This window comes from Lipophrys pholis (assembly GCF_963383615.2).
Source record: "Lipophrys pholis genome assembly, chromosome: 7".
In the NCBI taxonomy this organism is placed as follows: Eukaryota; Metazoa; Chordata; class Actinopteri; order Blenniiformes; family Blenniidae; genus Lipophrys; species Lipophrys pholis.
The window spans coordinates 12,913,178-12,930,127 of record NC_137638.1 but is presented as its reverse complement, the minus strand read 5'-3'; the positions used below and the strand labels follow the sequence as shown (position 1 = coordinate 12,930,127).

The following is a 16,950-nucleotide window of genomic DNA, read 5'->3' as shown; positions in this document are numbered from 1 at the left end:
GATTAGTCAGTGCAAGAAAATAAAATCTATGCAACAAAAAGAATGAAGTCTAGTGGGAGTATTAACTTTGTATCCAAGACATTTTAAACCCTGTAAAACCCTCTCATAAAGACAGCTATAAACAGCCATGCCTTACCCTGTACACAGACTGGGTATTCAACCATCTTGTCACTAACATGTGCTCCCCCCTTCTATATTTGTCATTGTCAAATGTGTTCGACAAAGCTTATGTGATCCTTAACATAAAATGTACATAAAGTGCAATTCTCATGCGCACACACATGGGAGTGCTGACTTACACTCACTGGCACACAATGAGGGCCAATCTATAAAAAGGTTGGGCAAGTAAAATAGTAATCAGCTCTTCCCAGCAGGGCCAAGCAGGCATTATTTCAACCACTGGCAGACAAACGGCTTGACACATCAGATAGCATCTGTCCCTCTCTTTAACAGACAAAGGATGTGTTTTTGGCATCCTTTGTCAAATAAAGCCACTGTTGGGGAGTGAGACAAAAACAGAGCTTTTGGTTTTGGTCATTTTAGCAAAAATAATACCAAAAGCAGCCAGCGTCACAAGCCGAGCCCAAAGTGACGTCTTTACCATGACTTTTTTTTTTACAGAAACCATAAAAGACACCAGAAGAAGTGGTGAATCTTGTAGCGCCTCAGCACAGAGACAACTGTCGACACCAATTCATAAGTAGTTGAGAAAAAAAACAAACAAAAAAAACACCTGAAGTGGCCCGCTGTCAAGAAAGTTGTTTTTGAAGTGAGAACATGAACACGTGAGCAATGCAGCTGATGCTGCAACTCTGTTGAGTAATGGCTGAGGGACTCCCAAAACTCTGAAAGAATTCAAAAAACATGTGAAAAGCTCTCATCGACTTCTAATAGTAAAACCAGTATTCGAAGACAGTCATAAATCCCAAACTACTTCCAGAATGAGGAGCGGTCCGCGATGCGTGTGAATGCAGTTCACTTCCAAAATACATGGAAGTAGCTGTGTGGGTGAGTGTGGGTGATTGTGTTTCTCTGTAATAAAACTGTAATGGACTGGCAACCGGTCCAAAATGCATCTCATATTCTGCTCAGTTTTTCCAGCGGCCGTCACTGTAAGCTGGATAAAGTTGGTATAAGCGATGGATTGCTCTTCAGAGATAACCCTAGTGCAAATTAAAGCATGGCGTGTTTTTATATATCTCGACTAATGCCTTTCAGTGACCTAACGTCTGTGAGTGTAAGCATACTTATTATCACTACACAATATGCGTAAGAGTCTCGATATCGAACTCAATGACAGAGAATCCTCTCAAAATGTTCATTATTCGTATCCAACGGTCAAATTGTTATTGAGAAAGCTTTGTCTTAGGTGAATCCAAAGCCTCACGACAACAATCAGCTTTTTAATGAGATATAATTAAAATAAGTAGTTAGCGTTGATGTGAAAAACGGTGTAAAAACAACAGCTCCCGAGGAGTCCGCATGGAGCCAGAATTACTGGTGACAGCCAGCAGCAGCTATAAATCAGAGCTGATGACAGATTAGGCACGCCACTGAAACCCATCAAGACTCAGCACATTTTACAGCACTGCGTCTCCTATTGTTTGGAAGTAAAGGAGCTCAAATTCCTCACAAACCATGTCGTGCACATGAAACACAGCAATCAAACCATTAATATGTTGTGACAAAAGCAGTAATTTAAGGAAAGAATGGCCTACATATGTGAGTGTTTTTACTAAGTTGATCAGGTCATACATTACTTATGGAGTAATGTTGGAGAAGGAAATACAGCAAAGTGTGTCAATAAAAGTACAGATGTTTTTAATGAGTTGAGGTTATGCTGATTGATCTATATAGAGTCTGTACAGCAGTTTTGACTGGTTGTTTGTGATGTGTTGTCTGTCAGTCCAATTTTGCTGCTGAAATGAGACAAATTCACAAAACCTGTACTTAAAAGAATAAAACTTTCAATCATTTACAAATTTCAATATAATGCATAAAGGAAAATAGTGTTAAAAAGAAGTATGAAGCAAGATGAAGACTGTTGGTAGCATCAACATACAAATACACTGAATTCTGAACTGTCCTTTGTTTGATTTTTCCATTTAAACACATTTTCTGTGACAATAAGTCTTGGATACATAACAGTTGTTTAAAGTTGACTCAATTGCAGATTGATAGAGCAGACAACTAAACTCCTGAAGATGGTGCCCTTCACTTTGGGTATTTTCTGAGGCTAATTCAAGCAGGATGCAACACGATTTGCAACTATGGCTTTGGCAGTCATAGCACAAAGATTTTATTGTAAAATCCTCACCTGTGCTGTCAGGGAAGACATCCTTAATCAGAATGAAACATCTTTTGACAGTCGTATTCATAAAATATGATATGTGCTCCTGTTCCACCTGACAAACACCAAGCTGCAAGGGGTCCATTTTGTAAGCACCCAATACATTTAGCAGTCACGTGATCCTCATGTATTCTAATTACATTAAGTTGCATGTGGACAGTGATTTCCCGACTTATCTATCTGTACAGAAGCCCTGAGATTTCTGAACAGCTTCACGACCAACGAAGGAAAAGTCCATTTAAGCTCTCAAGGTGAAGCCTTCTATGATCCCCTCCCTACAGACAGAGGCTGGCCCATTTCGGATTTCTGTTGCGTCATACATGGCGGGCCTGTGCCTGCTGTGTGTGCATATGGTGTGTTCCTGTCAGCATTTCTGGAAGCGCTGCCTGAGCTTTCCTCACGCTGGCTCTAAAACTGTACTATCATAGCCCCTCGCAGCTGCAGCTCTGATTAATACCTCCCCTGATTGCCAAATCTTTAGCTCCACACACGGACATCTGTATTTACTCCCCATGACGTGACACGACGCAGACGCGCTACAAAAAACAGCCCTACAATTAAGCCCATTATCACCATTATTAAGAAGTCCACCCACTATTCGAGAGGAGCTTCTACACCCTTAAAAATCCTTCAAACCTCCCCAAGCAGCAGTGTTTCCTCCTTAATCTGAGCCACAGAGGAAACAGAAAGCCATGTTGGTGTACATGGCAGGCGGAGGGAAGCCGACCAGAGGGATGTCCCTGCTGCGTGTCTCATGCTATCATATGTCCACAGACTTAATGGGTCTCGTTGCTATCAGCACCATCACGACTCAGCTTCCTGTCAAAAGGGAGGCACGCACAAACACAGCAGTCATTTGGCAGGACTGGGGCCACGGGCAGCTTCGAGCCAACGCAAGTGACTGAAACAAACAGTAAACACGACATCTAACAGGGCCTGGATCTGCAGGGTGAGTCAGTTATCTAGTTTTTAGGAAGCTGCGGGACTTTCTGACACCCTCCCCACCTCATAGCTGAACAGCCCACCAACACAGACGAGGGGTTAACAGATGCCATCAGCTAAAACCCAAAGGAAATCAGATGAAACTTAAGCCACAACCCCTCCCCACTTAAGGAGTATTGACCGACGGAGGCCCTCCATCCACAGCTGTGCTCACACCTGCCACCATATGCTCTTGAGTCGCATCACGTTAAACTTGACAATGTTAATCGTCAGCGACCTTCCGTCTGCCAAATACAACTCCGGTGTTCAATGTTCTTGCACTTCTTTTTCATTATCCTTTTTTTATATCTACTTATGAAAACCTATTTCCTGATTGCAAACTGCCACCGAGAACAGAGAAGTGAAACCGATGAGCAGCAAACCGTCCTCAGTTTTCAGGATTTCCTTCACACTGCGTCCTGATAAAGTTACGGTGGGGAGGAAGTACCCAGGAGAACATATAGAACTTTGAGGCGGTGGACAAACAAAGATTGTTTCACCCTGACATAAGTAACACACAATACAAATAACTTGCACATATAGACTGGATGAGCTTGTTATGCAGATGACTATTTACTGCAGAGTGTTACCTTGTGACCACTGTTCCTCTTTGTCTCCGCAGTTTGTTTACGCCTGGCATTTTGTTGCCGTGATTCTGGAGGGAGTTACCCTTCAAGATCACAAGTTATTTCGCAATTTTACTGACCAATGGCCCAAAAATTTGAAGTCATAGGTTGCCTATGTGAAACAACACTACCAGTCAACACGTTTTAATTGCTGTTAAACTTTTTGCTTTCTTCTCTTTGCTTTAAAATACAGTTATACATTTGAGACCACTGACTGGTTTTTAACAAGTGGAATTCAGCTAGTTCAGTTTGAGATCAGGTGACTGCCTCAGACAGCCAAAGATTCACCAATGCTTCAAAAGCTCTGCCAAAATAAAGTGCAGCTGTGTATGTTTAGGGTCATTGACATGATCAAAAATCATGTGTCACGGAATATTTGCATACATATTGTGTTCCTCTGCATGTAGCCTGTTGTTTTAGTTTGGAATTGCCTCACACGTTTACAGTAACTAAATATCAGGCCTGTTGTCATCTTGCAGTTCGAAAGAGTGTCTTTAGTACTTATAAGCAAGCAACTTGATCTTGTTCTGTCAATATCTACTGCAAATGATAACTCTGGGTCCAATCTGAGCAAGTGAAATAATGATAATAATAATAATAACCCACTTCTTAAGTGTCTTAATTGTTACTCCAGCTTCGATAACAATGACAGTTGTGAATGTGTGTGTGTGTGAGTGTGTGTGTGTGTGTGTGTGTGTGTCTGTGTTCACCCTGTAATGGACTGGTAACCTGTCCAGGACGTGCCCTGCCTTCCCCCATAATAAGCTGTGATTGGCTCCAGTGCCATGCTACCTTGAATTTGATCAATTAATATAGAAGAAGGATGCTTACACATGTCATAGATTTCTTGAAGAGTTTCAATCTATGTGAAAATAACATTGTACTGCACAGAACAAGCTTCAAAAAGCTCATTGTTGCAGGGTGTGACTGCATTGCATCGTCAATGTTGAAGATTGCTAAACTACTGTAGCATGCCATGCTGCTGCTACAGTTCAGCATCTTCTCTCCAGCCCCTCTGCTGCCTCATCACTGGATTCAAATTGTGATCAGGTCCTCTCTCCTCTCTCAGCAGCTGAGCTCAGCTCTGCACAGCACAGCAGACTCAGGTTCCCCACTAATCAAAACAATCCTATGGCACTTCTCCAGTGGTGCTTGGCCACATTATCTTAACAATTCAAAGATGTCAATAGGAAATGAAATCGTTTATACAACTGACGCCCTTTCCTTGCAAAGTTTAAAAAGTTCAAATGATTTTCTTAAATAAAAGTTTAAAATAAACCAGAATAATATACAGCCTCTGAAACAGAATAATAAATGTGAATGTCTCCACGTGATCAAGCTTCCAAAATTCGGTCAGAAATCCTCTTTACATTCTGCTCTCCATTTATCCACTCTCTTAATGCCAGATACGTCCTGCCTCGCCATTAAACTCCACCGATCACAATGTACAGAAAGGAACAAATGCCCACAGGAAGCTTTACAGCTTGTGCTGCTAATCATAGCAAGTAGATTTGTTTTGTTCAATAACTGCAAACACAAAACGAGTGCGCAACACAATAGACTTCCTCACCACCTGGCTGCTGTCACAGCAGGAACTATGAGTACATCCCTCCTCCTTTATTCCAACTCTATGGTCCAGTCAGCTCTGACACACTTGCAGGAAATAATCATATTGGAAACACTGAATGTAGAAGTAAGCATAAAGAGAGGAAACGGCACTTATACAACTCAGATCTGTCACCTTGGTGTTCAAAGTTCAGCGTGCTGGTCCATTCTGGAGTGTACATGTGGTGCATGTGCGCTGGTACACCGAGTCAGGACTGGGATTGAATCTTGAGATCACTTTGCATGAAGTTGGAGAGTGTGTTTGTGATCCTGCAGGCTGCTTTTTTTTTTCTCCTTTCTTTTTTTTTTTTTTTTTTTCCGGGACAGTGAATGAACCTGCAAGCATTAACATTCACAACATGTGGCTGCCTGCTCGGACTGTCAATGTGCGGATCCTCCGCGCGCTTCTCTGCAGGGACCAACTGTCCACGTCCACTCCCAGAACTTAACCCCACCACCCAAAAATAACCCCAAAAAAACAAATCGAAAAACAGTGGTGTACCTGTTGATTTTCAGAGCGAAAGCCCGTCGCTCTGCGCTGCCCAGAGAAGCCATGTGCGAGTCCCAAGTGTACAGTCCGGCGCGCGGTGGCTCCGGTGCTCCTCCTGCGGTCCCGCCGCCTCCGCTGTCCGCGTCCCGACGCTCCGCCGCTTCGCCCCGCTACACACCGACCGGCAGGACGACGCTCATCTCTGGTTGTCGCGGCAGCAGCTTGACTGGGTGTAAACTTCCGCATGTAATTGTTGGAGTGGAGGGAGGGAGAGAGAGAGAGAGAGAGAGAGAGAGAGAGAGAGAGAGAGAGAGAGAGAGAGAGAGAGAGAGAGAGAGAGACGCGCGCTCCCTTGCTGTAGACAGCGGCAGTCTCACTTTGCTACTCTTGTGTGTGTGTGTGTGTGTGTGTGTGTGTGTGTGTGTGTGTGTGTGTGTGTGTGTGTTACTTTGAAGAGCAATGTTAAACAAGACTGAATAATTATTGAAAGTAGGAAAATGTATTATTAGTATTATTATTATTTCTATTATTATAATAATTATTATTATTATTATTATTATTATTATTTACTTTCTGGTACTGGGCAAACTACTGCATTTTTAATGGCCTTACCTTGCTCAAACCTTTGTGAAAATGTCCTCACATGTTAGAAGTGGGGAATGGTTAGAATGTTATGGTCATTGAGCAGGTTTCTGGCCAAATGGCTCTGTAGATACAGTATATGCAGCACATTGAGCTGAAAAAAGAAATGTCAGTCACCTACTGTGACCCCAACAGGAAGTCCTTCATTTTGCTTTATGTGTGAAACACGTGAAGCACAATCCTCCTAGGCCCTTGGGGTTACATCTTAGAGGCCTGAAATCTGGCCAGTATATACAACAGGCCTTCCAGATGAAAAGACGTATCAAAATGTAAGTAGAATCTCAAAGGGCACCGCCATGGCGGTCCAATGAATATCTGATGTTTCGCCATGAAACAAGAAGCAATGTGTAACTCTACATAACCATGTCATTACAGTGCTGCCCTGAACACTTCCATATGCAAAATATCCATTCATAGATTTAGCACCACCTATTGTTAAGAGGAGTTTGAGGAATTATAATTTCATATACCATGGCCCCAAACTTTGAGATATCATCCTTAAGAATGGTACTGATATGAAGCACACAGGACACACAAAAATGTGTCAGAATACCAGAGGATTTAATCTGGACACATCATCATTGAATAATGAAGCATTCGAGGTGGAGGTCATTCCGTTAGCTCAGCTGACACATTACAAAGAATCCAGCAGGTAACTTCTATGTTGGAGTTCATGCAAAACCGTCCTGATCAGGAGGTTTTAAAACATTACTGTGGGACTTTAACTACACGCAAATTCAATAATCTTACTTTCATAGCTAATATTATGCAGAACTTTACTCTGTTGAACGTTTTGATACTAGAATGGTCAACATTTTGGTTGACCCAACCAAATCTCCCGTTAAGGTATTTTGAAAAGTTGGCTGCCCTGATGCATGCTTATTCACATACAGAACACACACACGAGGCTGACATTTCCAAGTATTTGTATTCAGCATGTGCATGTTTGTCTGCATCATTCTGTGTATGTAGGTGTATTAAATATAGAGCATGGCAAACAAATTCTCTCAAACGTGTGATGCAGGATGATGGAAATTTCACTTCCACTCCACGCCTACCCTCTTAAAAGAACAAAAAACGATGTCAATATAAAATGCATTGAGTTATATGATCAATAACAATTCCATCAAATCAAGCCAAAGTAATGTAGATTTGGAGCTGCGCTCCGCTCCGCTCCGCTAGGGGGCAGCCAATCACTTGTGTTGCAGCTCTCAGGCAGAGGAAGAGGCGTTTGCTCATACAACAGCGCCACTTTTGAGCGATCGAGACAGAACAATAACACAGTGTGAAAGTTAATAGATAGCCTTAAAGGAACGACCACGGAGCCCTACCACGGCGTCGAACCTACTCTTACACGTAGAAGGTACATTTTTGTGTTTTATTTCAGGAGGGAGTGACATAGTAATGCTTTTAATGGAGTCGAACACTGATCGTTGGGGGCTTGTCGGCAGGGTGTCCTTAAACTCCTAGCTCCGAGCTCAGCTTTGCTCGCAAGTGTTGAATTGATGTACAACTCGGTTGTGTTGGTGGTAATATAAAGCGTAGCTTCATAGATTGGAACTGAGTTCAATAAGACATTGTTAAACGAAGAAGCGGCGAGTTGAGTTTGAACGTAGGTTGTAATCAGTGCGAATCAACCAATCGGTGTGAAAGCCTGGTGTTTTGGATAAGGCGGTTTCCCTGTTAACGGGTGACGTCCCATGTTACTGCTGCAACGAGCTAAAGCACCGACAGAAACACAGAGCTGTCCTGGCGAATGTCGTTTAGCGACATTCACATTAACATGTCGTACCCTGTGTGAGTCTCTATCCTTGTTTGATGAGCATGTAGTATAAGATCCCAATCTAACAGGAGTCCATGGACAGGTAGCCTGCACTGCAGCTGGATCAGCTTGTGACCACTGTCAGTGAAAAAGCAATCCAGCAGTTGTTTTAGCCAAATGAACATAAAAAAAATAATAGGTCAAAAACAGGCACCTAGGGAAACGTGAAGAAGTGCTCGTTGTAGATGAATAAAGCTAAAGCCGACTGACCAATATGTATATATAAAAGCTGTATATAAATGTGAACCAGGATCGCATTCATGAAACAGTGTGTAAATATGTGACTCATTGTGGTAGAACGTGACAAGCAAATTACTTAAATGATGACCAGAAAACCCTTGTAGAAGTTAACTGCACATTGTTGTGTAAATCTTCCTTTTGCTAGAAGTTGGCTGTTTACAGAAGGTTAAGCAGGAGAAAACACTTCTCAATAGCCTTTTGAGCACCACAGAATGAAAAATAGGGTGGATCAGATGTCACATAAATCAGAGTTGTAAGTTGGATTCAAAATAATAGCTTTGTTAGTGCAGACAGGTATTTATTTTTGTTTACCTGTCTGTACCCCATATATGCGTATACTCATCAAAATACTCAGGGTTTAAAATTAACATCAGTTAGATTAATCATTAATTGCCTGTCTGAATTGTTTGTTTGTTTATTTGCTCCTAGGCTAAAGATGGCTCAAGACGTTGCTCAGATTTGTCGGCAGGGTGCTCAGGACTTCATGGCGTACTATGAGTATGCTTGTACAAGGCAGGAAACAGTCCCTCTCCGTGCCATCAAGACAAACATTAACAAAGGGCTGTTGGACTTTAATGGAAACAAACTCAAACTGACAGACTGGAGACCTGTTCTCAAATCTATATCCATCAACAAGAGCCTACACTGCATTGCGATCAGTAGTACAGACCAAACCAATCTGGGTTCTGGAGATAAAGGTAAGAAAAAAGTAGCTCATCAAGTAAATGTGACAAGGAAACAGTTTATACTCTCTTAACTATGGTATTACTGAAACATATTACTTGTAACTGAAATTTAAATTGATTTTATACATTCATTATATTAAAGGAAAAACAACCTTTTCAGATACAAGGTACTATAAGTCGACCTTCAAGAAGGAGATCCCAGCCATCCGCTCAAAAGACATCACCTTCAAGTTATGCAAGGCTCTTATGGAGTGTCTGACCATCTCACCCAACCTCAAGACTCTGTATCTTCATGGTCTTCCCCTGAGAGAGAGGGACCTCATCACACTGACAAGGGTAAAAACAAAGACCATCATTTTCAATGTAAAGAGTAAAGTTTAAGGTAGTTTTTTATTGTCGGTGAGCACATACACTTAGATCGACTGGTAAAAAAATGTTATTACCCACTCGTCGCTTCACTGTGTTTCTCTGACCAAAAAGGACTTCCCGAGTTATTTTAAAGAAAGTGTTGACTGTAAACTGTGGTAAATATTGAGATTATACCTAATATCTGGGCCAGCGGCACATAAAACCGGGGTGAAAGTGCATTTAGAGAGCGTTTAGAGTGTGATTTGATAGAAATTAAAATGAATAAACGTATGTATCCTATTCTAGGGTTTGGCGAAAAGCGCTTCTTTGGAAAACCTGTCGCTGGCTAACTGTCCGATCTCTGATGAGGGCTTAGAGGGTATGCAACTGCAACACGTTTTTGTTTACCTTTTTTTAGTTTAGTGAGTTTTCTCAAGATTGTGTTATATGTGAATAGAAAATTTACTTTGTTTGTCACTCCCTTACTCTTATGTTTACAGTCATTTGCCAAAGTGTGAAAAACTCTACAAACATCAGGACAGTGGATTTTACTGGATGCAGTCTCACCTGGAGAGGGGCAGAGCATGTGGCCAACATCATCAAGGTCTGATATCTGGGTTTTTCAGAACGGTTCCGGTTGTAATCTTTGTAATGTTTTTATTTCTGTATGAAGGTGCATTATTCATTCTTTGTACTTTTTCATCATATTAAAATGTGGACTTGTTACGCCGTGTAATTTATGTTTCAGCATCAAGGACTGCAGAGGCACGGTACCGCATGGGCAGAGTCTCTGAGATATCGGAAGCCACAGTTTGAGGGGATGGGAGGTCTCCGCCGTGTCACCCTGAACGACAACAGCTTGATCGGGGACCGCGGTGCTTCCGCTCTAGCCCGTGAACTGGCAGAAGACCTCTGGGTTAAAGGTTAGTGGATGTGCATGTATGGTTGACAATAATATTTCAGCAAAGAAAAAAACAACAACATTTTTCTTCATTGTTTTGTTTTTGTTACTTGTTGAACAGCTGTGGATCTGCAGGGGTGTGGCCTGTCCAATGAAGGAGCTCGCCGTTTGCTGGAGGCCTTGAAAACAAATTCCTCACTGTGTGTGTTGGATATTCGGAATAATCCTTTAGTTGGTAAGAAGCTACTTCGACCAAACACACGACTATGTAACACTAGATTAGGTGGAGGTGTTCCTCTGCAATATGCCTTTTCACCCTTATCCTATATATTGTTTCCTCTGAACAAATAAACGTTGGTTTCAAATACGTGCAGTAAAAAGGTTCAATTGCTCTATAGTGATAAACACAGATGGTTAGAAATACTTCTTCTTTTTTTTTTTTTAATTAATGTTTTATTTTTCGTTCACAGACAAAGTCCTAATCAAAACTATTTTAGAGAAAGTCCTCATGAATCCTGATGGTCGGTCACTAGAGGTGAGTTTCTCCAACCAAAAGAATCACTTTGAAGTCTTTGGAAAAATGATCCAGAGTGAATGAATGCTACACGTGCACACATTGAGGATTTTCTAGCCGCTCTGTGCTTTAGTTTTCTCCCCCTTGTTCTATGCTGCAGTACTGCTGGATCAAGAATCCAAGTGCACAGCCACCGAAAGCCTCTGGTCCAAAGAGGAGGAGTCTGTCCAGTACAGTAAGAGGAAAAGCCACATTTAGGATAGGTAAATACATACTTATTACATGTCTCTCATACTTATGGGCACCCGTCTATGTGTCACTATGGTGGTAATACTTTGCATGATTTAATGACTTTTCTCTCCCGCATTAAACTTTGTAATTAATATTTTCTACTTTGTGGTTATGTCATGTCGTCTTTGTGCAAGAAAATAGAAGAAAGAATCTGACTTTTGAAGTTCTATCCAGTCATATGAGTTCTTTGAACATTGATATATTCACCTTTTTTTGTTCTGAGCACTTGATCTGGTTTATAAAAGACTGTTATTGAACATGTGTGTGAAAAGAGTTGACATTTATTCATGCTGGGCTGTGAAACTGCTTCGGTTAAACAAAGCAACATAAAAACCAAAAATATTGTTTGTAGAGTTTCAGTGTAAAATCGTGTGCACAAACACAACAAGCTGGATTTGTTGCTGAATTTTCATTTGTTTAGAATTTAATAAAAATGAAAGTCTTTTGTTTTTGAATTTCTTTTTCAGCCCCTAATGAAGGACCACCTCGTCCTGGAGGACAGGGGACTGGTGCTGCTCACACACGCAAGTCGGGTTCCTCCACTTGTTATGTGCGGCAGTGTGCTGCCGCGCGAGCTGGACGCCAGAGGTGAGGAGAAATTAACACAGCGAATATGACCAGTATTCTATAACGAAAGCAAATACAAGATCCGGCGGCACTGTGTCTTTAACTTCTAATTTGAATGCAAGAAAACCGTGAGGAGATATTTACTATAATTCTACCCCAAAACTAGAGTATGTCCTCATGTAGGCAAAGGATTTTCAGCTTGTTTAGTCGAGGTCATGTGACTGATCGAATGCATTTATTGCAGCGGTCTGCCTCCTGGAGTTGGTGTGAGAGGTCAAAGCTTCCAGGTGAGTTTTTCTTCTCTTTGAACTCGTATAAAGAAAATGACTGATATAAATACCTTTTTCTAGTAGGGACTACATTATTTCTGATGATTTCTAACCTTTTTTGTTTTTTATATATATAAAGCAGTGCTCTCCATATCTCCCCCTTCTGTGATATATATTGTTTTTCCTAGGGTGCAACGACTGTGAAGGTTACTGTGGAGTCAGGGTCAGAAGGAAAGGAGGAGGAGGAGGATGAAGAGGAAGAGGTTGTGGTGGAAGTGGAGCCGAGACCATCTCCCTTTGGTGTCCAGGACGGAGTCACATGGCGGCAGACTGAAGTCATGCAGGTCAGGCTGACCTGGAAGTGCTGACATGTTGCACCAAACAACATTTTGGTACCTGAACATCTTCGATAATTCAGTTTCCCACTAAGTGTTTTCTTTTGAATGTCCTGTAGATGGAGCTAAAGGAGTGTCGCCTCAGACTGGCGGAGGAGCGCAGAGCTCGGCTGAAAGCTCAGTCCAGGATCATGGAGGTACATTCGTTCTCACACACGGAATTTTTCATGCTTGTTATGTGAATTGTCTCAGAATCGGACAGCTCCACATGTATTTCATGTTCTGCAAATGTCTAATATAAAGTGCTGAAGAAAGTCCATATTATTGGTTTTGTTCTTTTTCAGCTGGAACTGGAGAATGCCCGACTTCTTGATGCCAACAGCTCCCTGTCAGAGGCGCTCGCAGCCACAGGCTCCAGATCGGCATCAGCAGCTGGCAGTGCTCTTGAAGACGAGGCCGTGCTGGAGAGCATCGAGCGCTCATTTTCAAAGTTCCATGCTTTTCTGGATCTGCTCCGGGACGCTGGGTGGGTGGGTGGCCTGAGACCTGGCCAGTACAAAATGTGCCTTTTGGACTTTTGGGACCTTTGCCAGTGTGGTATTTTCTGTTTCGTTCCGTGTCCCTGGTCATTCACTTGGTATACTTTAGGTCACAACAGCTGTTTTTCTCTTGGTGATCTGGTCACACTCACTAGTTTTGTTCTCATTGAATCCTCACAAGAAGTTGTTTTGATTTGATGAAACTGTTTCACCTTTACATGATGTTCTTTCACAGGATGTCATTTGTATTTATTTTGATATCCATATAAGCCTTAGCAACCCGAGAAATTCTTGAACTGTGGTTCTTGTAACAGTTGCAGGTTTACCCATATTTATCATATTTTGCTAAAGGTTTTGCAGGATATAAAAAAAAAATACATTTCAAGAGAACTTTCTTATCATGGTGCAGCATCATAAAACCTTTTTATATATGGTAACCTTCATCAGTTGACATCCACCATACTGCCTCATACAGAAGGAAGATGTGTATGGACTCACACAGGCAACGCACAGTTAAATAGATTAGCCTCTGTGCTCCTCAGAATGTTGGACCATTTCTTGTAGACTTCCCGACCTGCTTGGCCGTGGTTTTAGATTTCGGTTTCGTTCTGAGGTGCCCTTTAACAACACAAGTCTTTTTGTTCTTGTCCTATTTGGCCTTAGTATTTGGGAACATGGTGTTGAATCCAGTTTCACTCTGACTAAATGAGAGGGATGCTTTGTTTTATTTCTTTGATGAGTCAGGTGGGTGTGCAGTTCCAGTCACTTACTCTTCCTTGTTGTCGGTCAGTCAGATCCTTTATAATGTTTTTACTCTCTTTTGTTTTTTTTACGGTCTTTACTAAGACTTTTAAAATAAATCTTAATTTTCTTTTCTTTATATATTCTAGAGCATTTAGAAGTGTTTATTCTTGTCATTTTCATTTTTAGATTGTATTTTGGAAAATGCTTGGACCATGTCTGCATCTTTAACAGAGTTCAATCTCTTTCTGTAGATTTGGGCAGCTGGCTTCAATGGCTGGAATTGACAATTTTGACTTCCAGCCACTGGGAAGACCTCAGCTCTCCTCGACACTCGGAGCTCAGGCTCCGGTTGGCCCGATGGCCGATGGTGCAACGTCACCGACTAAAGAGGAGTACATGGATGTTTGGGCAAAGACCCGTGACGTGCCTTTGGTAAGGATCTGGAAAGTAATGGCTGGGAAATGTGTCCTCGTTGCCGTGGCTACACATAGTATTTCAGTTTTGTCTTTTCATCTGCTTACTTGATGAAACCAGAACTATGTATTCAAATGTGGCATTTGCTGAAAGCACCATGCAGACTTCCCTAAATACATGTATTTTCCAATTCTTTTTTTTTTTTTAGAAAGTCAGTGATCTACCTGTTGATCCCGCTGGACAGGAAGATGCTTTCACCACTCCTAGATCTCCGCCTTCTATTGGAGCATCTATTTATAAAAACCGACAGCGAGATGTGACCTCTACTCAAGCTTCAGGATCTGCAGTGGATCCTGGTGTAGGTGGAGAAGAAGAGCCACACCGATGTACAAAGTCTGAATCGAGGCAAGACTCAGGCTCTGAGCACAGTGTCCACAGCCAAATGTCTTTTGGAAAAACCTTCCAGACTCAGCAAAGTCATTCCAAAAGCAACAGCAACAGCAACTCTCACGGAAGCAACGGGTCCTATGAAAAGGGCTTCAAAAACCTCCATTCCTACAAACGCGCCTCCCACAGCCACGGCTCCAACGGCAGTTCATCTGCAAGTGGTAGTGACTTCATAAGTGACAAGGCAGAGTCTGTGGGCTCCGCGGGGTCATGGAGCGGGGGGAAGGACAGGTCAGTGACAGTGGGTCGGTCTGAGAGAGAACCGTCGCAGAGCAAACCTACACAAGGAGGGGTCGCCCTGGAGCATTTCAGCTCTCTGCAGGGTTCAGTTCAGTCCGATAATGACTCTTTCTGACCTCAGAAATATGAGAAGCTCTGTGATCCTGTGTCTGTTTTTAGTTCTGTTACTTGTCCAGGTTTTTGTCAATTTGTTACATTTTCTAAAGCGAAGATCAGGCAACAATCCTCACATTCTCAATCTGCATTCCAAGTAAAAAACATAAAAGAAAGTGTGACAGGAGGCATTAGTTTTCCAAACTAACAACTTAATTCTCTTTCAGATCCATTCTGCATATAAGTTTTTAACCAACGTAAATGTAATGCCTGTAGAAGAATCACACACTTTACTGTGACCTTATGATCTTAAAGCCATTTCTTGAGAATTGCTACTCCTGTTTGTTTTATGCCATTCTGTTGTGTTCAGAAGTAAAAACTGATAGTGCTTTTCAAAGCATGAATGTTTTGCTTTTTTTGTTTTAGAAGCAAATCAGTCTATATCATTGCTATTCTTCTTATATCATCTAACTAATTTTGGTTTAATAACATAATAACGTGTCATTTAAAAAAAACAAAAAAAACATCTGTGGGGTTCAACATTTCAGAGAGGATGCATGCACAGTACCAAAAACAAATGACAAGATTCAAAATCAATAAGCATGTCATGGTTTGCAGGGTGGACCCAAACAAAAGTGCATGGAACACGTGGAGACACGGGGCGACGGGGCGAGACAAGTGACAAGGAGACAAGACATGTTGACGAGACGATCCGACAAGGACGGCAGAGGGAGAGGAGTTTAAATACACAAGGAAGGGGCGGACACAAGTGCAACATCGGTTAATTGAAAACACTAAGTGAGAAACACAGAGGCAGACACACAGACCTGACAAAGCAATTAATAATGGGGGGGGTGTTGGTAAAGAAATGTCCAGTCGTCAGTGCCATGAGTATTTTATTCACCATGTCAGTGGAAAAACCAGTTTTCTTTGGCTCTGCATGTTGTGTAAACATTTTTGTGTGGACATTAGAAGTTTCTTTTCAAGCCAACATCTGCTTTTCAAGTCTTGCTATTCATTAAGAGATGGATTAGGGGCTTTACTGGAATGGTTCAGGTAAAGGTTTCGATACACTGTCACATACCTCTGCTGAATTCCCTCTTAGTCAGATTTGCCAGGCACAGGAAAGTGCTTTATTATATAAACAGGGAAAGAACTATAATAACTCGTATGACAAACAGTTTCCCTTTGAGGAACATGCACGTCAGAAAATTGGCTGTTGGTTATGCACTTTGTCATTTTTGAGGTTTGAACAGCTTCAGAGTCCATTCGCCACTGCTAATGTAACACATGACTGTTAAATTGCTTCCGACCATTTTCATCCTCCCAGTTGCAAACAATGCCTTTTAAGATAATAATCTATATCAACCTGGAACAAACTTTGGCTTTGTAACATTTGAAAGAGAGCACGCCGCCTCAGTGGTGACCCGCAAAGCTCAAACCTGAGTCTTGCCTCCATGCCTTTGTAAAGACTCTTAATTTGGAATGAATTAGGGGTTTGGGAGCCTTTCTGTGTGGAGTTCACATGTTCTCCCCATGCATCCTTGGGGTTTCTTGGGTACTCTAGTTTCCTCCCTTAGTCCAAAAACATGCACTCTAGTGAGACTAATTGGGGACTGAGTTGACTGTGATTGTGAAAGTGTGTAATTGTCTTTTGAGTGTTTGCTCTGTGAAGGACTGGTGATCTGTCCAGGACCTACCATGGCTACTTGATTCAAAAAACTGCAAATATCTTAACTCAACCACTAGTTAATGGAAACCCGTGTTTGACATCTGTGAACTCATGTCTTACTGGATTAGACACCT

The 16,950-nt window shown here is 41.8% G+C and overlaps 2 protein-coding genes across 5 annotated transcripts in view; one reads left to right on the top strand and one right to left on the bottom strand.

Annotated features, from left to right (window-relative positions):
- The window catches only part of dock8 (dedicator of cytokinesis 8), a 54,975-nt gene extending 48,675 nt beyond the window's left edge, over positions 1–6,300 (bottom strand). For all 3 annotated transcript variants that reach the window (XM_080466970.1, XM_080466971.1, XM_080466972.1), the window contains exon 1: positions 6,065–6,300. In XM_080466970.1, coding sequence (XP_080323096.1) covers positions 6,065–6,117 — 53 coding nt within the window. In that variant the 5' untranslated portion in view covers positions 6,118–6,300. The remainder of the gene's footprint in view (positions 1–6,064) is intronic.
- A 1,607-nt stretch (positions 6,301–7,907) lies between these two features.
- Positions 7,908–15,546, top strand: cep78 (centrosomal protein 78). Of its 2 annotated transcripts, none has more exons than XM_080468369.1 (16): positions 7,908–8,057; positions 9,186–9,454; positions 9,603–9,778; positions 10,097–10,169; positions 10,291–10,394; positions 10,539–10,713; positions 10,813–10,926; positions 11,162–11,226; positions 11,366–11,468; positions 11,964–12,084; positions 12,308–12,350; positions 12,521–12,676; positions 12,787–12,864; positions 13,012–13,193; positions 14,202–14,382; positions 14,573–15,546. In XM_080468369.1, exons 2-16 carry the CDS (start codon positions 9,193–9,195, stop codon positions 15,164–15,166), a joined length of 2,427 nt encoding a protein of 808 aa, XP_080324495.1. In that variant the 5' UTR covers positions 7,908–8,057; positions 9,186–9,192; the 3' UTR covers positions 15,167–15,546. The 2 variants fall into 2 exon arrangements, with proteins under 2 accessions (XP_080324495.1, XP_080324494.1); XM_080468368.1 differs by having other exon boundaries at positions 9,585–9,778.
- Positions 15,547–16,950: the final 1,404 nt, after the last annotated feature.

Coding starts and splice junctions, on each gene's coding strand:
- cep78 (XM_080468368.1), top strand. CDS start 9,193: ATGGCTCAAGACGTTGCTCAGATTTGTCGGCAGGGTGCTCAGGACTTC. Junction 10,395..10,538: donor ATGTGGCCAACATCATCAAG/GTCTGATATCTG, acceptor TTTATGTTTCAG/CATCAAGGACTGCAGAGGCA. Junction 11,469..11,963: donor AAAAGCCACATTTAGGATAG/GTAAATACATAC, acceptor TTTCTTTTTCAG/CCCCTAATGAAGGACCACCT.